Source organism: Anolis sagrei, chromosome 1, assembly GCF_037176765.1.
Source record: "Anolis sagrei isolate rAnoSag1 chromosome 1, rAnoSag1.mat, whole genome shotgun sequence".
In the NCBI taxonomy this organism is placed as follows: Eukaryota; Metazoa; Chordata; class Lepidosauria; order Squamata; family Dactyloidae; genus Anolis; species Anolis sagrei.
In genome coordinates, this window is record NC_090021.1 from 211,993,330 (window position 1) to 212,016,637 (window position 23,308).

At 39.7% G+C, this 23,308-nt stretch overlaps 2 protein-coding genes across 8 annotated transcripts in view; one reads left to right on the top strand and one right to left on the bottom strand.

Annotated features, from left to right (window-relative positions):
* Positions 1 to 22,777, top strand: part of LOC132766860 (von Willebrand factor D and EGF domain-containing protein-like) — a 324,994-nt gene extending 302,217 nt beyond the window's left edge. For all 7 annotated transcript variants that reach the window (XM_067472855.1, XM_067472881.1, XM_067472890.1 and 4 more), the window contains 2 exons: positions 4,714 to 4,811; positions 19,243 to 22,777. In XM_067472855.1, the coding sequence (XP_067328956.1) occupies positions 4,714 to 4,811; positions 19,243 to 19,257 (113 nt within the window). In that variant the 3' untranslated portion in view covers positions 19,258 to 22,777. The remainder of the gene's footprint in view (positions 1 to 4,713; positions 4,812 to 19,242) is intronic.
* LOC132776304 (uncharacterized) lies at positions 7,211 to 12,399 on the bottom strand. Its single transcript, XM_067472844.1, has 2 exons — positions 12,148 to 12,399; positions 7,211 to 9,931 (listed from the first exon to the last, which is right to left on the bottom strand). Exon 2 carries the CDS (start codon positions 9,928 to 9,930, stop codon positions 8,368 to 8,370), a length of 1,563 nt encoding a protein of 520 aa, XP_067328945.1. The 5' UTR covers position 9,931; positions 12,148 to 12,399; the 3' UTR covers positions 7,211 to 8,367.
* Positions 22,778 to 23,308: the final 531 nt, after the last annotated feature.

Sequence of the window (23,308 nt, forward strand, 5' to 3'; positions counted from 1 at the left end):
TTTCTTTGTATATGCACACAGATATCTCAATACAAAAAAAAAAATCTTCTTTTTAGAAAGACAGGTAGATATACAGGCAAGCAGAAAAACGCTAGATTTGACTGGTGGGAACAAGGCTAGACTGTGGTCAAAACAAGGAACTGTCTCCCCACAAAATAGTTGTGCTTGGTCCACAAGGTGCCAATACCACTCAGTTCAAGTGTTCAAAGAAGACAGAACATAATGCCATGGTTGTCAGAATTCTATACTGGAATTCTGTATCTGTCTCACAGAGAAATGTGTCTATCAGGCATCTGTGGTGGAGCAGAAAGAGAAAGAAAAATTCCTCAAAGCACAAAAATATCAAATGACTCCCTTTGTCCCTTCCTTTCTACCCTTTGTCTTGCTTATCAATAACCTTGCATGCTCTGGCTTCCATTGCTTACTGCCTGCTCACAGCGTTTCTTCATTTTTTTCCCCCGTGCCTAGAAGCTGTAGATTATAGCCACATAGTTAAGAACTATGCTTCTTCTAGCTGCCAATTATTTATCATCATATATTTGTTCCACAACAAATCACCAATTCTTTCAAATAATTATTGTCCATAATTTCCTCAGTACACTAACCTTGCCAGGAAGAATTTTGGTAGTGTGTGTATATCTGTGTGGTTCTGTGTGGTTCTCCCCATGATATCTAATTAAAATGATAATATGACATTTGTGTTCTTGGCACGGTGCCTCCTGAGTTGGCTACTCTTTTTCCTGTGCCAAAACAATGCCAAAGGAGCACACACTGCTAATTAAGAGGTGGGGAAAGCTGGCTTGAAGTCAGCAGCCCCATTGCCTTGACTTTTATGGGGACGGGAAACGGCTGAGTTTTAACGGAATCCTGCTCAAATAGGAGTTATGGGTCAAACACATAAATGACATGATCCACAGATTTAATGAGCCAGTATATCTTTCAGATTCATAAAAGAAATTGGCATCATTGACTTTGATTCAAAAATAAATTCTACATCCAGATAAGTTTGAAATGGTACACTGTGTCACTTATTAAAAATTAACAACCCTGTGTATTTTATTTTAAAAAAATAAGAATGTAAGAATGTAATTATATTAGTGGGTTTGCACAAATAGATCAGATTTACTAACAGGTCCCAAGCACAGACAAGTGAGATGAGTGATGTGTCCAATGCGTATTGAACCTGAAATCAAAAAGGAACAATCTCTACTCTTGTGCAGCCCCCAAATTTTAGGTGACTTGTGTGTTCTGAGTGTCTGCTTGCCAGGCACAAACACATGTGAATGCCTCCTGTCTCTTTGAGTTTCTGAAGGCACAAACAAATGGAAACTCCCTTTTCTACTCTAGAACTGGGCAGGGGAGACAAGGTCAATGAGACTTACGTCTGCCCCTGACAGATGCCCTGAGTTCAGAGCTACTAGCAAGTGCAGGAGTAGAGAAAGCCAATGTACTGACAGCTCACTGTTACATCTTTCCCCTAGAGAAGAAGGAGGCACACACATGTTCTAACATCCAAATACCTGTTGAACTTAAGGGCCGAATGAGCCATCTCCTTTCTTCTGCTCTAAATGCAGGGGGTTTCTGACTCCACCTTTCTAGCACCAAATTCTTGCTGTTTATTTCTTACCCACCTCTCCCTATGCATCCAGATGGAGAATGATAGCTTAAAATACAGCAACAAATAAACATATCACACTGTAAAGAACACAAATACCAATTAAAAAAACATAAACAGCTAAAGAGTTTTAAAAACATACATATGGCAAACAATCCATTAATAATTTAAAACACCTAATTTAAAAACTATCAGGATAATTCCACCAGAAGAGATTGGTTTTTAATGCAGTTTTAAACTCAGATCACATATCTAGCCCTTGATTCTCTTCTGGCAGATCATTTCACCATTTCAGGGCAGTGGAACAAAAAATTCCCTGGTTAACAGTCTCCCGAGAAGACCTGAGTATATGGCTTGTTTTATATTGGAATAATGTGATCTTGTAGGTAACTTGATTCCAAACCACGTAGGGCTTTAGAGATAAATACATAGTAAGTCTTAATAACAGGTGGAGTGATAACTTCATTTCTTTTTCAAATGGGACAAGGCTGGCTGGTTATCTCTCTCAAAAATTGACACAGCTGCTCGAATGAATGACTCCTTCTATAATGTCTAAATAAGGCTGCATAACTCATGGGCCTCCATGTTTTGGACTTCAGCTCCCAAAATTCTTGACCATTGAACAAATTGGTTAGGGCTTCTGGGAGTTGGAGTCCCAAATACCTGGAGGGCCACATCAACAATTATGCATTCAAAAAAACTAGGTTACTCGCTTTGATCTCCAGGACAATTTCTTCATTTCTTTTTCCCTAGCTGCTGTGGTGCTGCTTGGCTACCTCCCTCTCTCTTTGGTCAGTCAGTGGCTGAAGCAGCTATCTCATCCCTTTGAGCTTGAAGCTTGACATCTGCTTCATGGGTGTCTATTATTTATTTATTTTTGTATAAATTTATGTCTATTATACATTTATTTATTTATTGCATGGAAGGTTCCAAAACCTTTGCAGCTTCTCATAAAGTCAATCGGCAAGAAGAAAACGTTTAACCTTCTTCTTCCTTATATGCATAAATGAAATAAGCAAAGATTTAAATTCATGCAAGGTTACATACATAAAACATATCAAAACAATACTTGTTTAATATGCCAACTTACTCCCAAAGCAGGCTTCAGGGCCTCAATTTTATGTTTCCCTTAACATTTAAGAACAACTGAAATAAAAATATTTATAAAATATTTTAAAGCAATGAAAACATACAAAAGTTTTTATAATAAATAAATAAATAAAACAACCTCAAAGAAGAGCACATAATAACAACACACAATAAAATTGAGAGAAATAATTTGTCAGGCTGCTAAAAATATTGCTATTATGTGCCATCTGTGATATACATCTCTCACAGTTTACAGAGGGCAAGCAGGGGCAAGGTTTATTCAAAGGATATTTGCCATTCCCTTCCTGTAAGTCTTAAGAAAGTATGACTGACTTGTCTACGGTCGCTTAGCAGAACAATAATTCATGCCCTAGTCTCCTGGAGTCCTAGATGATTATGATGATGACGACATTATTAGTCCACCATCAGTATACTACACCTCCACTTTTTCTGCTAAAACCTCCAACATTTGAAATATAACAGCAATTAAAAGGAGCTAACTCACTATAGAAAAGTCTACAGTGTGTCAGCTAAGTGCATTCAGGAGGCATTGCAAAATGCAGGTGCTACCACAAAATCTTAATTTATCAGTTAATACTTCAAGGGACAATTTTGAGCCAGGGAGATTATGCACATGATAGTGCTCTCTGGAAACACAGCAGGCCAGCCTAGGGTGCCAATTAGAAGAATTAAGGTATGCCAGAGTTCCACTGGGGAATGCTTTGGAATTGATTGATTTCCACTAATAACAATGAAGCTTGGGAGAGCCCAGTTTTCTTTGGATTTCATCCACATAATATTGCTGTAGATAGTGATAGAGGCCCTGCTCAGATTTACCGTACTGCGGGCAATTAGTTATCACAATCTATAATAATAGGAGGTTTCCTCCATATCTTTTCTGCAGAAATTTCTGTAGAAATTTCATTCAGTGCTGCTGCTGTTGTTGCCTCATTTCAAGGCAAGCTCTTTTAAAAGCATCTCTTATTTCACTGGAACTGAGAAGGGAAGGTCACTCTGAATTCATCTAACAGAACTCAAATCGCACATCAATGTGTTTCTCATGGACGAGATATTACAGCTTTGGCATTCTTCCCTGTCTCTAACCATTACTTCAAGATAATAAGACAAGAACAATGAGACGAAAGTGTGTCATACTTTGAAGACAAAGAGTTCCGACTCACAGCAGCTATTGTTCTCTTTCTTTAATAAAAAAAAAATACAAAAGCAGAATCATCACTCACTTAGACATGACTGCACATTTGGCTATCCCACTGCAAATAGCTGCCCATGTAAGTAATTGCACACATGGAGAATGTAATGTTCAAGGAACAAATCCATGTAAGACTGCTCCCTCTTTGACGTAACTAGAAAAATTGCAAGCTATTTCACCATTTCAGGGCAGTGGCTTCTTACACTTTTCACTCAGAACACCTGTGAACTGAGAAAATTTTACATAACCCAAGGTATAAAACCCAAAGATTTATTGATAACAAATCAGCATTTGCAAAGTTTGTTAAACAGGCTGATTTTCCTTTGCATGAAGTACAGCTGAAGCATCTTCTGCAGAGTCCACTGTCTGTAAACATTAAACAACAAATTCATATAAATGTCTAAAACAGATACTAGTGACGTTTAACTTTTACAGTTGCCAAATTTTTCATGACTCCAGCATAGAGCCATTCGGGGTCCAGACCCACATTTAAGGAGCATTGGCCTAGTGATGTAGAAGATAAGATCATCAGACGACCACAGTATGGACTGACTTTCAGCATTCATTGCCAAATGATGAATTTGCCATGTGGAATGGGCTTTTATATATGTGACCCACTTAGCAGAGGCATGGCTGAAAATGGGCGTATGCTGACAATAAGCCATGAGGATCACAAGATGAAAAGACAACTTAAAGTCCTAAGCTGAATTATGACTTTGAGACAAAATAAAATCATGTCATTGAACTGATCAGTTTCATTGTGTGGTTTTAGAAATAATGCCTCCGTGTTTTGTTTCAGCTCTTTGTAAACCAAAGTGCCAGTTTGGGGGCAGATGTATCAAGCCAAATGTGTGTTCGTGCAGAAATGGATATGGTGGTCCAGATTGTGGAAAGAAGGTAAGATTATTGTAAATGTCATGATTCATTTAGTTTTAAACAAGGAAAAAGAGTATCAGCCACTATCCCAACCTGCACCTGCTTAATATCCCATCTCCCTCTCAATAACTGCCCAGCAATAGTAAACCAATGTATTTCACAATCAATGAGCATAGCTTTAGAACATTCAGTTCTATATTACAAACAAGGAAAATCAAGCTAGAGATTAAAAAAAATTGAGAGGAGTAGAACAGAAGGGGAGAGGGAAACAAAGGCAAAATGACATCAAAACAGAAGATTTTGTCTGGAAAACATTTCCAGGAATGATGATTAAATGCTTAAGATTTCTTCAGCTTGCATCTTACATATGATATCCAGTTTTGTGGCCAAGTCCAAGTTTAATTCCAGGGATTTGTTCTCCTGGCTAGGACTTCTGTCATTTGCAGTCTAAAAGGGTCTGGAATTTGCAGTTCCCACAATTCCCATTTCCCATAAGTCCATTTGCTTGCCCCAACCTGAGTAAGCCCACTGAAGCAACTGCACAATGGTATTTAAATCCTATTGATTCAATTGATCTATTTTAGTTGGAAATAGCACCTGGAGTCCAGCACAAGATATAATCTCTCTGTCATTCCACATGTGCTCAGTGATAACATCTCCTTGCCAACATGGCTGCCTGATAACTATTTATGAAAGTACTAAAGCAGTACAGCTAAAACCTTTGTATTCCATATGGAGGAAATGGACACGCATTGATAGATAGGCAAACTTTCTTGGCCTTTTTTTCTGTAGTTTATGGAATCTTGTCAACCCTGCTTGACTATATTCAGTATTCACAGGGAAATCATAGTATTTCCCCCTCTACTTGGATAATATGGTATGAGACATTATGACAGCCTTTTCACATTCAATATTCTGGAAGTGGGGTCACATTTTTCTACTCCAAATTACAGTTATTGACGCATTTCATTGACAGTGACATTCTCCAAGGAAAATAAAACTTTTATATTGACATTGGCATGCAGCAGATGCAGATAAGATAAAGCAAGACTCATTGTAATTTTCATACTCCATACACACTATTTAAACTGGTCAACTGTAGCCAGGGGTGATTGGAGAAAGAAAATACACCTTGCATTTCATGAAGCACTTTACCTCCTATCCCACTTTGACGCCCTAGATTTTTGTGAGAGAAATCAACTCAATTGATGGTTTGCATGTGCTTAAATTCAGAAAGATTTTTTTCATGGTACAGTGAGAGCTGACCTTTTTGTTATATCAAAACCCAAAATTATCAGGTTTGTTTTCAGAGCATTGCTATGATTACAAATGTGCTATATGAAATCTGTCAGCTCACAAATGAAGTGGAACTTTGCTGTACTTTGTAGAAAATAGCAAACCAAATGCTGAGCATCCATTTTTCCTATCACTGAACCATTGCACAGTAAATAGAATTTAGAGAAGCTTTAGGAGGAGCTTTAGAACATGAGAACATTGTACTGCTGGGTCAGTGCAGTGGTCTCACTTGCTCAGTTTATCTTGTCATCAACAAAAGTCAGTTCAAAAAAGAAAATTGCAACCCCCTTCTAAGCATCTTTAAGTTGGAGGGAAGTCCAGTTGAATTCAATGAGAGGATCTTTCTAGTAGGCATATTGGATGACAAGTGAAAATAACAGCCGGCCATTAAAATCTGTTCAAATACTGAAATTTGTGGTAGGTCCTGAACTTTCAAAAAATGAACAACTTGTCATATGTACAAAAACATTATGTCGTAACCATGTACCTATATATATATATATATATATATGATTAGCAGAACTACATAGATAAGGGGTGATGCTATGGAGAGGAAGACTGGACTCTGGTCTGTCAGCTTCCAACAATTTTCCAGTGATATTACTTTGAGAAAAATAGAAACAGGTTCCTTGGCCAAAAGAAGGACAGAGCACAAGTACACAACTTTCTTAATACATACACTTATCAGTGTGCACAATATTCCACTGTACAATTCTTATGAATAATATTTTCTTCTATCTACCAAATTCATTAGTAGTTGTTTTTATAAGGTTGGGGGAAAATATATCCACATTGCTGAAATGTTGGTTGGAATGACCTGTTTTGGCAAGGAAGGAAAATTCAGTGAGGATTTGTTGGTAGATCTTCTCTCAAAACAAGACTAAAACACTAAACATTTGTTTTCTGTTATATTCTCCTTACTTTGTGCAAAACATGTATCTATTCATTTTGAAGCTAACAACATATGCAAATAGCAAAGCACACAAAGTTGAGATGAGTGACCAGTAATGCACAGAAAACACATCCAGTATTACTATATTTGTGAGTCCCCTCAACAAGACAACATTTATTGTCTGCCAACCCACGAAGAAACACACGAGAATAAAAGACACAACACCAATGCGTTGGATTCAAATTGGGCAACTTTTATTTAACGTTACCTATTTAAGTTCTTAACTTAACTCAAGGGTGTAAGGAACTGGTGTCACCTAACCCAGGTAGTATCACTACCCGATAATAACAATTTCCGGGCGAAGCACCTGGGTTTCGGTAATCAAACCGTATCACCATCAAGGGAAAGGAATGAGGAGTCTCTTCCAGAGCTCTTGTATCGAGACTCCTTCCCATTAAAGGCCATTAACAACACCTCACCCCTTTAAACTGTAGGTGAGTGTTTAACTTAAGGGCCTTTCACCCCTTAAGGGGTGCCCTAGGTGCACACCGACTAAAGGAATTTCCCTATCTATTTACGCCACGGATTGGGGGCAAATGTCCATTTCGCCCCCATCCCCCACCAATTCCTCTAACACCCCTAAAATACCTTCCTGTAAATCTAACCGAAATCGTTGGTTGCCCAATTCCGAAAGACGTACTCCAAAACCCCGATACAACCTCTCGTCGTCACGAGTGATGTTTGGGTGCTCAATGTAACGACCCCTCTGATGGATCCGAACAATCACATGGCCCGAGTCACTCGTATTCTGGCTTTCTCAAGCCTTCCCATGTCGCCTCTGCACTTGCGACGAGGTATGATAGCGGACAAACGACGTGCACCCTGGGCCATGACCAACAAATCCTTCGAATGTCCGCCCGTGGATCAGAACAATCACATGGCCCGAGTCACTCGTTTTGTGGCTTTCTGAAGCCTTCCCACGTCGCCTCTGTACTTGCGACGAGGTATGATAGCAGACCAAACGACGTGCACCCTGGGCCATGACCAACAAATCCTTAGAATGTCCGCCCGTGGCTCAGAACAATCACATGGCCCGAGTCACTCGTTTTCTGGCTTTCTGAAGCCTTCCCACGTCGCCTCTGTACTTGCGACGAGGTATGATAGCAGACCAAACGACGTGCACCCTGGGCCATGACCAACGGTGGATAACCAACACATCAGGAGAAACACCCACTCCTGGTAACAAACAACAAAGGGAACACAAACCGTCCCAATGCAATGCAGTCAACGCCGCTGCATGATATAACACCTGCTCATAAACTGATGTGTGCTAAAGCCGCCAGCCAGTAATTTGCTGCAGCTCTGTAAGGCTAACTTTCCCGCCAGCAACTAAGCGGACCCGCCTTGATTGGGCTGGGGCCCTTTTGGAACAGTAACCTGTCCAGGGTTCCTTCTATTGAACTGGGCACCTCTTGGCCCACTTCTTGTGGGTTTTCCCTTGTAACAACTATTGGTTGCGTGGTTACCCTGGCATATTGCACAGGCGTGCTGATATTTACAGTCCTCGCGGGCGCAAGCTCCCTGGGCCGCGTATTCCCAGCACATAGCCTTTTGCCTTTGCGGCTGTTGTGCTGGGCCTCCCTGCCGAAAGGGCTGACTCTCTTTAGTGTTCTGTATAGTATGGCCGCTATCGGCCTTCTCACCAGAAACTGCTCTGGTTGTATTCATTACCTCCATCCACAATTGACTGTCGATGAGGTCCCATCGCTTGTTAGGCATCGTGGCAGCCTCAGAGCGAAAGCGGCTATCGTAAACAAGCCACGCCTGACCAGTGTAGTTGACATATGCCCCATATATTATATTTTGATATTTAAACAAGGCCTTGGCCCTGTAAGGATGAGCTTCCACTAGCAGGGATGCATATATGGTATAACAAGCTATCCAATTTTTCCAATTCCGCTCAACCCGCCTTTTCTTTAGCTTCTCTTTACGTTCTTCGTCCAAATCCTCTTTTTCCTTTTTATCTAACTCCCTAAAGTATAATGAAAACATATCTATATACTTATTCCTGAGTATCTTGTCTATGGTTTTCTGTGACAAATGAGCCCCCAAAGAGGCTGAGGCTGCCGTAGGTACTATCGGCAAAACCCATTTATCGGTTCCCCAATACTGGTTATCATCCCCCGTCCTAGCCATTTCTAAGGTTATGGGGGCAACCGTAGGGACTTGAGGGCCAGCCTTTGCGACCGAAGCTCCTGTTGCCACCAGGGCCGGACTTGGGAGAGTAGGTGTTGTGTTTTGCGCATGGCACAGGCCCCAAGGCCAGACCAGTGTGGTGTTATTACCTGCGGATGTCGAAGGCCCGTCCACGACGATGGCTTGTGTAGCAGGCTGACCAGGTGCCGCCCGCTCTGGCACAGCCGGTGACGCCGAAGGAGATGTCATGACCGGATCAGCCGGTGTGGTGGCCGATGGTGATGCTTTCTTCGCAGGCTGTACCTCCGCGCAAACTGGTTGAGACCAGGATACAGCCGGGGCCGCGCTGGTCAGCGTTGTTGTTGCTGGGTTGTCAGCCGACACTTGACCCACGACCGTTTGCGGTGTCAGGGCCGGAGGATCTTGTTCCCTCTGATTGGGCTCCGGTTGGCTGTTGTGATCAACTTCTTGTGTCGCAGCTGCTCGGGCGGCCTCTAGAACAGACATGCGGGAGAGCAGATTTTTAAAAATTATCTTCCTGCTAGCCTGCCGCGCAGGGCGCGGCCCAGCCTCCCTCGTTGAAAGCCCCCTCTCCCTCTCAAATTTGTCCATCCTAGCCATAAGAGCATTCAATTCTTCGGCTGAAACGTCCTCCTCCTCCGATGATGATTCCCTAGGAGGGAGGGGACGCTTCGCCGGAGTCTTCTTGGCAGGTCCCTTTCCTTTAGGGCCGCCCACATTCTTCCTCGGCGTCATCCTGAAAGAAAAATTACCAGTGACTGTGTCAATAAGTATAAAGCGCCAGTAAAACAAGTTGACAATGACTTTATCACTATGTATATATATATATATATATATATATATATATATATATATAGGGCAATGCAGAAATGCTTAAATTTATGCCTCGCCGACTGTTGTATAGTTATAACTTAAGTGACCTAAGGCTCACCTTAAGTTCCCCATGGAATAAACCACTGTTCAAGCAACTAATATGCTATTTACCAGCGTCCGCTTTGCCTAAAGGCGGAGCTCTCTAGTGCCTTCGTAAGGGAAGCCCAGGCTAGGCCGGGGCATATTGATCAACTCACATTTGCATTGAGTCTCGCTGTGAGGTTATCACAAGTTGGGGCTGACCCCAGAAGCTCACCCTGTACCCAAGTAGTCAGAGCCTACAGTTGGGCCTACTGCTCAATTCTTATTTGCATTGAGTCTCACTGTGAGGCTATCACAAGTTGAGGCTGACCTCAGAGCTCGCCCGCACCCAAGGAAACAGAGTCTACCGTTGGGGCCTATGGATCTACTCACAATTGCATTTATTGCTGCTTAAGTGTTGATTTTTATTTTATATACATATGTATTGAGTCTCGCTGTGATGCTATCGCAAGTTGGGGCTGACATCAGGAGCTCTCCCGCACCCAAGCAGCCAGAGCCTACCGTTGGGGCCTATTGATCTACTCACATTTGCATTTATTGATGTTTAAGTGTTGGTTTTCATTCTATATACCTATGCATTGAGTCTCACTGTGAGGCTATCACAAGTTGGGGCTGACATCAGGAGCTCTCCCGCACTCAAGTAGACCGAGCCTACCGTTGGGCCTATTGATCTAATCACATTTGCATTTATTACTACTTAAGTGTTGATTTTTATTTTATATACATATGTCTTGAATCCCACTGTGAGGCTATCACAAGTTGGGGCTGACATCAGGAGCTCTCCCGCACCCAAGCAGCCAGAGCCTACCGTCGGGGCCTATTGATCTACTCACATTTGCATTTATTGATGTTTAAGTGTTGGTTTCCATTCTATATACCTATGCATTGAGTCTCACTGTGAGGCTATCACAAGTTGGGGCTGACATCGGGAGCTCTCCCGCACTCAAGTAGACCGAGCCTACCGTTGAGTCTATTGATCTACTCATATTGCATTTATTGCTGCTTTAAGTGTTGGTTTTTATTTTATATACATATATATACACATACACATAGATATCCATATACATGGATACATACTTACAAACATATACATATATATATATACATATATACATATATATATATATATATATATATATATACATACATACATATATACCTCTCTTTTTTTTGGTATCAGAAGCTGGATCAAACAGCAGGAGCTCCACCTCTGATCCTATTTAAAATAATAATATTATTTGGGGTGTATCAGAAGCTGGATCTAGCAGCAGGAGCTCTCTCCCTGCTCCATTTTTTTTTTGCTATCAGAAGCTGGATCAAACAGCAGGAGTTCCCCCTCTGATCCTATTTAAAATAATATATATATATATATATATATATATATATATATATATATATATGTTGGTATCAGAAGCTGGATCTAACAGCAGGAGCTCTCTCCCCGATCCATTTTTTTTGGGAGCTGTGGCTAACATTGGGAGCTCGCTCCGCTCCCGAATAAGAACTATCGACCTTAGGTCAGCAACCTCTGTAGCCAAGGGTATAACTCCCCTATTACCTGTGTAACGTTGTATATTTAACATCATACTTACTACATATAACACGCATCCGGCCCAAAATAAAGTAATTGAAATACCTTTCACTTTCATTTTGCCCCATGTGGCAAACGAAATTGGGCCTATCCTAAAATGGCAGCCACCCCATCTCCCACAATGGCCTCCATCAACGGCCCGGACGGCGACCAAAATTGACGCTGCGGGCCCCGGCAGTGACGGATGCCAATTCAACACGAACCCTATTGCCAGAACCCTCCGGTAGCTCGAGGCCGGGCCCAATCCTAGGCCACGGTGACCATGCGCCAGGGAATGTCGATGGCCGGCTAGCCGCCTGCCAAGCCGCCCAGCTCCAGGCCCCTGGCCACATGTGCCCTTGTTTGCCATAACCAAGGCCTCTGTGAAGGGCCCTGAAGGGCCCAGCCTTCGTCCGGGAGGGGGGTGGGTGGGTGAAGCCTCCCTCCCCGAGGACCCCTGTACAGACCTGTAGATGCTCTTCTTATCCCCTTAACCTCTTTTCTTCTCTTCTTTGCTGAACCTCTTCAGACTTCTTGTCTTCGCTCTTCTCTGCAACCTCTCTCCCCAACTTCCAGGCACGGAATGAGCCTGGGAGGGCCTGGCCTGTGCTATCAGGCCACGCCCCCGGATGTTCTGGAGGGTTCCTCCAGAACTCCTCCCTGCCTCGTGTGAGGCAGACAAATGTTTTTTCTCTCCCCATTTCTTGGGGAGAGGAAAACTGTTGCTTTCTTTAGGCTGGCATATATGACAGAAATGCACAAAGAATAATCTTGAAGCCATGAACATTCTCACTGGTACTGTGACACACACAGAGAGATTTTGCCATCATGAGAAGAATTGAGAAGAATTCCTGTATTTATTTTTGCACTCTCCTATTTACCATGAGGAGGAATTCAGAATTGTAGGCCTATTTATATACTTGATGCTAGGAGTGGACAAGTTATCAGGAAAATATTTGACCAATACTTGAATTATTTATTGAAATAGGACAAAACAGAGACAGAGATAGTGAGAAGTGTTACTTTGAAACTTCTAACCTGTGTAGGCATGTTTTTTTTTTTACAAACTCTTCAATTATTATGAAAGTTAAATAGTTAATTGTGGAAATGCCTTATCTTCAAGCGAGGGAAAACAAGACCTAGTTAAGTGCTTTAATATACATTCCACCACTGTTCAAAATCTTGTTCATATTTATATAATGAAGTTGTCTACAATTGTTTCCATTGTTTTTGACTGAGTTTAGTCATATTACTTAACTTTACAACTCGGAGTGCAGCCATTTTCATATATTGTTTTTTGTGGCCAATACACTAGCTTCAATAAACATTGGACTATATTTCTCTTATTTATCTACAATATATTTTTATCTTGCTATTCTTATCCCTAAAAAGAGTAGCTCAGGGCAAATATAGATTAAGTGTAGAGATGGCAATTGATGCAATGGTGACACTAATTAAAAAACAGTAACAGATCAAAAGCAGCAATGAACACAACAAAACTAATAATAAATTAATACATTCAATAAACTGAAAACCCTCACCCAGAACTCAATGTAATGCCAAAAACATAAAGGTTAAATCTCAGTTGACATAACCTCTTTCCCTGTGTTCAGGCATGTAGCCAGGGGGGGGGGGGGGGCTCGGGGGGCTTCAGCCCCCCCCCCCCCCGAAATTCTCATGGTGGTTCGCGAAAAGGCCTTACTGGTGCATTATTTAAACTGTTATGTTTATTAATATCATGATTTGATCACCATTCTCAATATATCCCATATGTATGGGGTATTGGGGTAATGATACAAAAGGTTTGCTAGGCTAGACCCTCTTTCACTCAGACTCAGCCCCCCCCCCGAAACTCAGCCCCCCCCGAAACCCCCCCTGAAAATTTTTTAGCCCCTCCCCCCCCCAAAACGAAATCCTGGCTACGGGCCTGCCTGTGTTAGACATAAAAATACAAAGAAAAATTCAAAACCTTCTTGTTCTCAATCAGAAAGATTGTCTAAACACACCAAAACAACTTTTCATGAAATGGTCAACTGCTGTGAGAATTTTTCCCACATTTGGAGCACTTTTCTGTGAAAAAATCATTTGTGCAGAAACTTAGTTTTACACAAAAAAAACCCTGTTTTGCACAAAAAACTGCATTTTTCTAAAGATATTAATTTTGCAAAAATATTGTTTCTTACTCAAACAAGTCTTTTGAACAAACACAATTTTGCAAACCAAATCCTGATTTTTTTTAAATCACCAAATGTCCTCAAGCCTCTCATAGGGTTCATCCCCACTTAAAGCAGTTTGACACCACTTTAACTACCATGATTCCATGCTATGGAATCCTAGGCGCTGTAGTTTTAAAAGGCCTTTAACCTTCTCTGCCAAACTACATCTCCCAGGATTCCATATGGAGTCATGGAAGTCATGGGGGTGTCAAACTGTATTAATTCTACAGCGTAGATGTACCCATAATCTCATTCAGCAAATAATTTGTAGTGCATTTATTATATCTCTGCAATGGCTATTTTAACTAGGGTTATAATTTATCCTTATCTCTGAAAAAAGAAGCATCAACCCCACACACAATTCTGACTTTAATCACTACATTATGTTTGAAGTTAAGTCTTTTCTGTTAGACTGACACCACTATAGTGAAAATAACCTATCCTGACTCTCTGCTCCTTTAACTAATATCTTCTTGGTTAAATCCTTCGTTCTTCCATCAAACAATACTGCTTTTGAAGATATTCTCACATGAAGAAAGGCTCCTCACACCTTGGTCCATCTTTCTTTTGCACCCCTCTTCCCTGTATGATCATGAAGCTGTAGGAAGAATTCCATGAAAGGGCTTTTGTCAGGATTTTCATTGTCAGGGAATTTCATACTTGAGGAGGCCCTTTCTAGTGTTTTTCCTAAATGTTCTTTTCATTTGCTCTCTCTACAAAATACCACCTCTACTTGTAAGATATATAATTGCAAAATGCCTTAAATATAGAAGGCATTAATCTGTAATCTCTTGAAACCAACACAAAGATCAGTATAGAAGCTATCATAGTGCTGCACACCAGCTATAATCATTTATTTATTTGCTTATTGATTGTTCCACCTCTTTCTCAAAAGACTCAACTAACAATTAGCACAAGTCTTTTTGGAAGAGAGCTGTAACCATTTGATGCCCTGGAGATATCCTCAGTTTCCCTTGATTAGTGGAAAGTAGATCAGCAAGAAGTTGACTGGCAGAAACACTAGTGATCATTGAAAGAATGATGATGTGGTACCCACAAAAGCCAGACATCTACTTCTCCATCACAAGGAAAATGCCTTCCTGATACAATATATTGTGTTTAACTGATACTAGGTTTTTGCTTTGAATATGGCCTTTTCACAAGTCTCTGTCTATCAATGATAGGATTAGACAGGTCCTCATGAAAATATTCCAGCTTGTCCAAAGAGAATTCTAGTCTGAAAATATTGCTGTAATTTGCATTCTTTATTCTTTTGTAGTTTTGCTTTGGTAGAAAATAGGCTCTGAAAAGTAAGGCAAATAAGCCTCAATCATTACTGATCTAGAGTAATTGATTGATCTGAGCTTCTGACCCAAGAGGGAGAAACTGTCTCAAAAGGTTTACAGTGAACTCCAGAAACCAGGGCAAATAGGAATTCATGGGAAGCAATGTTCTTTTCACACTGAACTGGTTGAAGGCCAAAGTCATGTGTAATTGCATCTCTGCACTAAGTGAATACCTATCCCTCTTCTCATTTACACTTAGAAAGTGTAAAGTAATCACTGGATAGACAAGTTAGAATATTGACTTCTCTCTCCTGAAACAACCTGCTTGTCTCAGTGACCAGTTGATAGCACTAAAAGTTGTAACTCCATATTTTCACCAAAGCTCTGACAACTTCTGGATCAAAAAAGAAGAACAGTCAGGGGAAAACCACAAGTCATTATAGATTTTTTTTCTCATTGAAAATTTCTATATGTTGAAATATTACTTTACATACAGAAAAACTATTTGCTATAAAAATTAAAAACGGGCATGCCCATGAAGTTTGTATAGAATAAGTCCCAAATTGCAAAGATTCTCATCAGTTTGAGATTCTTCTCATGACCTTTAACCTTTTAGAAATATTTTTAAATATTCTTTTCACCTCTAACAACAGGTACTGGCAACATTTCTCAAGGAAAGAGGGGTCTATGGTGACATATTTCTTCAATAATACTTCCTTTCTTTTAGCACTTCTTCTTTACATTTGATTGAAATATAATGATGGAACCATACATTATGAGCATAACAACACAAGTTAGAGGTTCTGTGTACTTGTATGAATGATAGAATTGTGGGAAGGCAAGATATCTTTTTGTGTGGATGAGTTAAAGTATATGGATCTTCTTTGTGGGGTAGGTTTAGCAGAAGATAATTTTGCACAAACATATGACTATATTTAGACACTCTTTGACATCATCCATGCATGCACATGTATCTCTTCTCATCATTTATCTACCTCATGAAAGAGCAGGAAAGCGACTATTTTTCAAAACACAGAAGCTGGGGTCAGGGGATTGCATTCACTTGACTGATTCTCCCCTTTGGTTGAACAATATATACTTCAAAAGGAAAACAACAACAACCCAAGATCTATGAGCTTGTTTACATTGTTGAGTGATTGCCAGTGCATTTTTTGACATTTTTACTTTAATTTGTTTCTGAGTTCTGCTAAGAAATGCTTGCCAAATGCATTCCTGGAGGGATAATGAACTTTCTAGTACAGCAATCATTCTTTTATTTTATTTTTTAAAACCCTGTTGTATATTTTGAACATGTATGGAATGTTTGCAAGATTCAGATAATATACTAGTTTTGGAAATAAACAGGAAGACAAATGCCCTTGCTAGCTTCCCAAATCAAAACTGTCAGATTGGCTAGATGTTGTCATGAAAGAGAAAAACATGCCAACAAGCAAGCCAAGTACAGAGAGGGATGTTATTAAAAGAACAACTAATAAACTCACTAGCAAAATTAAAAGATAAATGGTTTTAAAATGTTCATATAAAACACAGAAATATAATCAAACAGGTGAATGATTCATGTAATATACATAAATACATACAAACATAAACACACCAGGAACCTTTCTTGAAATTTGCAGCTTTTTTTTTTTTGGAGTTGTTGCAAGATTTTTGGATCTTCTAGGGTTTCACATCCAGTTTCATTCTTCTCACACAGGTTGCATCTACACTCCCAAATACTGCAGTGTGGGTATTGCATTATTCTGGTGTGTCCAATGCACACAAACGAATTTGATTTAACTCAGGGGCAAGTCACTTAATGAAGTTGCATCCTGGGTTAAAATCATCAGGTAAAGTCCGATTTGGGGTGCTGGGGTTATTGGAATCTTGCCTCATTCCCAGACCTGCTGAACTGGCTCAGTATAGTGTGGCTTAGAACCAGCATTGTCCATGCCTGTGCCAATCCACATTATGTGCCTGTGTAGAGGGGCCCATAATTTACTTTCCTAATAGAATTTGTTTGCAAACGTGTGAGATGTGTGTGGGGGCGTTAATGGTGAAAAAAAGCCACACATCCCTCACAAAATGGAAAAAATATTAATAAAGAATGTACTAAAACTATTGATGGATAATTATAATAACAAACCTTAAACTTAGTTATCTGGCTTTTGTGTTTATTAAATGACATAGGTTTGAGTATTTATTATAAAGTATTGTGGATGTTCTACCATGTCTTTCTGGAAGTAACCCAGAGTGTATCTTATCTACAGATGTTTTATCCTGAAGGGGATGGGAGGAGGGGGTCAGCTCCATGGTGGTTGCAAAGGGCACCTTGTCTTGTTGAAACCTAGCAATGAATATAATGCTAACCAAGTCCGAGTCCACACGGGAGCCCCATGTAGAGTAAATCCATTCAATCAATTTACTTATGTTCTGACTCTACATTCAACATTTAACAAAATAGTTCTTATCTAATTGGGGCTACCAAAATGGGACAAAACAAAAGTCTGACCCAAAGTACAGTAATTTCTTATATTCCTTTGGTCAGGTTGTGTGAGGTTATAACCCAAGTAGTTTATCCCTGAACAAGGCCAGTGCACTGATTTTGTAAACACCATAACAGCCTCTTCTCACATAACATGTCTGAGTGAGCCTATGAGATCAAGTGTGTGCGTGTGTGCGTGTGTGTGTGTGTGTGTGTGGGGGGGGGGGGTATATTGGAGAAATGTGACAAGGATTTGGAAAGGCATAGAGGTACAGGTAGAGATAGAAATAGTTTGTTTTAAAAAGTACAATTTGAGAAATCAGACCCACTAAACCCCATCCATTTGATCTGCATTATATAGAACAATACTTGCCTTACAGAATTATTGTGAGGTTTGTAACTGACTAATACACATGAAGTACTAGGAACACCTCAAAGCAACATAAAACATGATATATTTCTGTATTAAATTATAGGAAAACAGCTGTTTCTTCTGAAATATTGTATCCTAAATCCAATTGCAATAGCTGAAGCAGCTATTGAATCAATAGCTGACTAGTATGTCTGTGGGTTGTTGATGATGCAGTGTTTAATTCATAGAAAAGTCAACCTGATGGCTTTTAGCAACAACAAATTCAACATAAATAAAGCCAACCATTTTTATCAGTCTACTCTACTTGGAGCTAGCAATTGGATCTAGGTCTACGTCTCCATGTTTGCTCATGAAATACTACATTCTGTAGCATCACAGATTGTGTATGCCAGTGTGAACTTGTGAATTACAGTTACAGTTAGATTCAGTCTTCTTGTCCCAGAATTAAAACCTCTAAACACTTCTTTCATATTCTGTGAAGCTTAATGGAACTATTTCCCACATGCTCATGTGTTTCTTCAAAATAAAAACTCTTGCTACTATTTCATCTCTTGTTTGAAGGATTGAGAAGATTCACTTCCAACTCTTAAACCAAGATGATATTTAATGACAAACCTCTGTAGTGTAGAACTGGGCTAAACACATTCAAACTGTTATAGGCAAGGTGTCAACAAAGTCCCCATGTCATATGGAGAATAGCAAATTGGTTTTGTAGACACCCCTGCTTTAGAGGAAGGAAATTTAATTCTGGCTTACGAACTGTCAGCCTCACTGCAAATAATAGAGTCAAAGCCAAACGGTTACAGCAATATAGCTATTTTCTCCTGTTGGAATGATGGAGGTGAAATCAACCATTGCTAGATTATATCCTAGTAGGTACGTGTTTTGGAAACAGATCTATCACTTTGTTGTAGAATGAAGAATGAGGCTCCAGGCGAAATTATTGTACTGTTATTAAACTTGAGGTAAATACTCTGGTTGTCTGGCTTTGATCAAATTGTGAAATGTGGAGTCGTTACAGGATGGCCATAATTAAATTGAAAAGAAACAAGGGAAGGGGGTGAGGAAGAAACATCTTAGAAAAGGCAATCCCAGGAATATATTTGAATGCTTCAAATTAAAAGTTGTTTGATGACACTCTGGGCATAGGCTGTTTGTCACCCAAACTCTTCTGCAGCTGAATAGTCATTTCTCTTTCACAGCTCCCTAAAGGATGAAGAAAACAAAAGAAAGACAATGAAGACATTCATTTTGGGATGCTAAGGCACTTTGTTTTCTATGTAAGGGTTGGCTGGCAATGCACTGCAAAGAGAATGCTAAATTTCTTCCTCCTGTGTCCCTTCACTACAAGCATTAAGTCATGTCAAGAAATTACCGATTCCAGAGCATACTCTAACAGCTTTAGCTAGTTGCCAATGTCACATCAGGTGACACCCCTCTCAATCTCATTTTTTTTCCTTCTGCAGCACACTGCCATTACCTTGGCTATTCAATGAATGCAAGTGACAAATTCAATGGTAACTGCTGAAGAAAGGCTGCCGTTTTTGCTAGCTTTAGATTCCTTGAAATGGCCCAAACTGAAAGTGATAAGAAATCCCCCTATTCCATTCCTTATGTTTCTTTTGTTCACTCCAGCGTAGTGTGTGTGTGTGTGTGCATGTGCCTTGAAGTCTCCTGTTGAGTTATGTCAACCCCATGGGTTTTCTTAGACAAAAAAATACTCAAGAGTGGTTTTGCCACTTCCATCCTCTGAAATGTAGGTAAGGTAAAGGTACCTACATTTACCTACCTACCTACCTAAGTGGTCTCCCATCCAGATACTAGCCAGGAAATTGTGCCTTTAAGGTATTCATATGCACACCTCACTTCTCTTACTCCAACCTAGAGAATCCCTAAAATTAATTCCAGAACTGAAGTATGCAGTTTGCCTCAGCTTTCTGTTCATTCCTTACCTCATCCTACAAGATTACCAATATCCATTTATGCATTGATAAAATATTATAGGCTGAGAACACCAGTTTCAATTTAGCCAAATGCATGATAATATCAGGTTTCTAAAACATGGTTTTACATTGGTGCAAGAATGCCTGTGCCTATAAATAAAAATTGTTGATTAATGTAAGAAACTATAGTGGATCTCTCAAGCAGAGTAACTAATGTGCTAGGCAGAAGTTAACAGTTCACCAGCCCACTCCACCTGAAATGCAATGTCTAGCAGAGAAAGACGTCACATGCAGTTTTCTTTATAAGGTATTTCAAAGTAGTTTCACTCATGTGCATAATCAACACAAGTTCATCTTCTAGAAGAAAGGTAAGAAAAGGATGAATACTGCATGGTATCACAAAATGTGGATCATCTCACCAGATAGAGGATAGAGATGGGAAGAGTGAGTGCAGGTGAAACTTCAGAAAACAAAGCAAAGCTATGTGATTCAGGAAGAGAGCAAATGTGGACAGAAATCTATACAAACAGGAAGTTGGCAAAAATATGCTGTCCTTAAACTCCTAGACAGTGCCATATTATCTGACAACCACTGAGAATTGGAATGCGGAGGTTGTTAACTCTAACACAATTATTGTACCTACATCATAAGGCCTTGACTTGGGAGCCTCAACAAGTGGGAACCCAAACCTCTAAGAACTAATTTTTTAAAAAGAGTCAAGGGTCTTCATGTTCTAGGCAAAAAGGAAGTGAAGAGCAGGCTAAAATATTCTAATTTCTTATTTCCATTTTGATTGTCAAGCATTCAAAGTAAAAAGTAAGTTAATCTAATTAAATATTTTTCAATTGATACTTCATAAGGTATCTTACAGGAAAAGGTTATGTCCATCAAATTCAATTCACATTCCTTTAATTTTTTTGTTAAATAATGAGGGAGAGGAAATTGAAGACATCAACCTTTAAGTAACATGCATTTGTTCAAAAACTGAAAGGTGTACTTACTTACATGCATCCAAACAATCTCCAAGTGAGCAAATACTTCCAGATAGAAAATTTTAGTTATCAATGATATGGCTATTATTTAATGTAACTTTAACAATGCACCAAGGGCATGTCTAAATGGACCAAATGCATCTAGGGCTTTATGCTTTAAACCAATTTTGTCTCACTTTGGGCAACACCAAGAGATAGCCAAGATTTTTCTTGACATTCTGGAGTGTATCAGGACTTTGATGCAATCTGGAAATCTGGATTGGATCCAATTAGGCCTGATCCCCTGTCCAGCTGGACCCAGGTGCCATTACTCTTGTGTCTGTTCTGACATCAGCAGAGGTGACCAGGATGACCAGGCACTTAGTTGGAGCTCCATAACTAGCTAGGAGAGATGCCATTTTGTTTTGAATCTCACCAGCCTCCAAAGTACTTAGTGAGACTAATGATATTTCTTCTGGTAGGCCATAGAGCTTCAAGTTCCTGGCCACCACAGTTGCCTTTGCTTATGTCAGAATAGGGTGCCTGTGTGTCCTAGAAAACAGAGGAAAGATAAATCCTCTCCTTCTCGCTGGTCATGCAGGTGTCCCATTCTGACATCAACAGAGGAAACTCTTGTCAGGTGCTTATACAGAGCACCATGCTTACCAAGAGTGGTGGTGATGGCTACACAGAGAAGACAGCCCTGCATGGCCAGTGTGGTCCCAGAACATCTAAATGATGGCATCAGATTCAGCACATACATGCTGGATTTGGATTAGTTCTAGGACAGATTACACCAAGGTAAGATGCCCATTGTAGATGAGCCCCTAATTTCCTTAGGAGATGCCAATTAATATTGCTATAGTAACTTGACCTTTACAACATGGTTACAAACTGTAGCAGCTTACAGAGCCCCCCACCCATCCCTCTAAACAGGGTTGGGGATAAACAAAAACAAGGGAAGAAATCAAAGTCAGTAAGTGCAACAAGATCATGATCCATAGAAGCATTCATTCAAGGTGAATATTTATGCTTCCATTGGTAGAGCATAAAGTGTTTTCCTGCAGTAAACTAGAAAAACATTTCATGTGACTGATGATCTATAAAATGATCACTTCAGTTCTTCAACAGCCAGCCATTTAAATGCAGTAGCACATTGGTGAACTCGAATACTGTTGAGAAGAGTTTTGTAAACCTTTTAGGTCACACCTTTTGAGTACACATTCCCACAAGCTTTTGAATCACCAGTTATAGAATCTTTTACAATAAATAACTTCAGATCATCACTGAATTGTATTAATAACAACAGTAATAAACAAGGAATATTACTATTTCCTAAAGTGTTTTTCCTACTGAAACTAAGTTTAACTCTATGACAATTGTTGCCTTCCCTTTTCTTATCAGCACAATGTTTGTTTCACAATATTTCTGTGTAGATAAACAGGTTTTTATGTAATGGCACTGTTTTACAAATAAATATTTTTTTCTCTTAACTCTTACTCTCAGTTCTACTTTCTCCCATTTTCATTCATTATTACCATCTACAAAACAAGATGAAAGAAATATAAAGCATAAAAAGTTTATGGCATTCAAGTGCTACTACATGTTGTTACAGATAAATGCAATATTTGATTTACACCAGAATTGTGATAGAAGATTCACTAATTGTACATCTATACCAGGGGTCCCCAAACTAAGGCCCGGGGGCTGGATACGGCCCTCCAAGGTCATTTACCCAGCTGTCACTCAGAGTCAACCTAAGTCTGAAACGACTTGAAAGCACACAACAACAATCCTGTCTCATCAGCCAAAAGCAGGCCCACACTTCCTATTGAAATACTAATAATTTTATATTTGTTAAAATTTTTCTTCATTTTAATTATTGAATTATTTTAAGTGTGTTTTGCACTACAAATAAGATATGTGCAGTGTGCATAGGAATTCATTCATGCTTTTGTCAAATTATAATCTGGCCCTCCAGTACTTTGAGGGACTGTGACCTGGCCCTCTGTTTAAAAAGTTGGAGGACTCCTGATCTATACTGTGTTCCTTTAAATAATGGAACTGCATTTCTACAAAACAAGATGAAAGAAATATAAAGCATAAAAAGCTTGTGAGATTCAAGTGCTACTGCATGTTGTTACAGATAAATGCAATATTTGATTTACACCAGAATTGTGATAGTAGATTCACTAATTGTTCACCTATACTGTGTTCCTTTAAAGAATAAAACTGCATTTCTATGGATTGCCTAGCACTGAGTTACAGTGACTTAAGAACTGAGCTCAAAAGTTCAGTTCAGTGTTTCCAGGAAGGCACTGGAGCAGAAGGTTGGCAACAGATGAGTGTTGAAA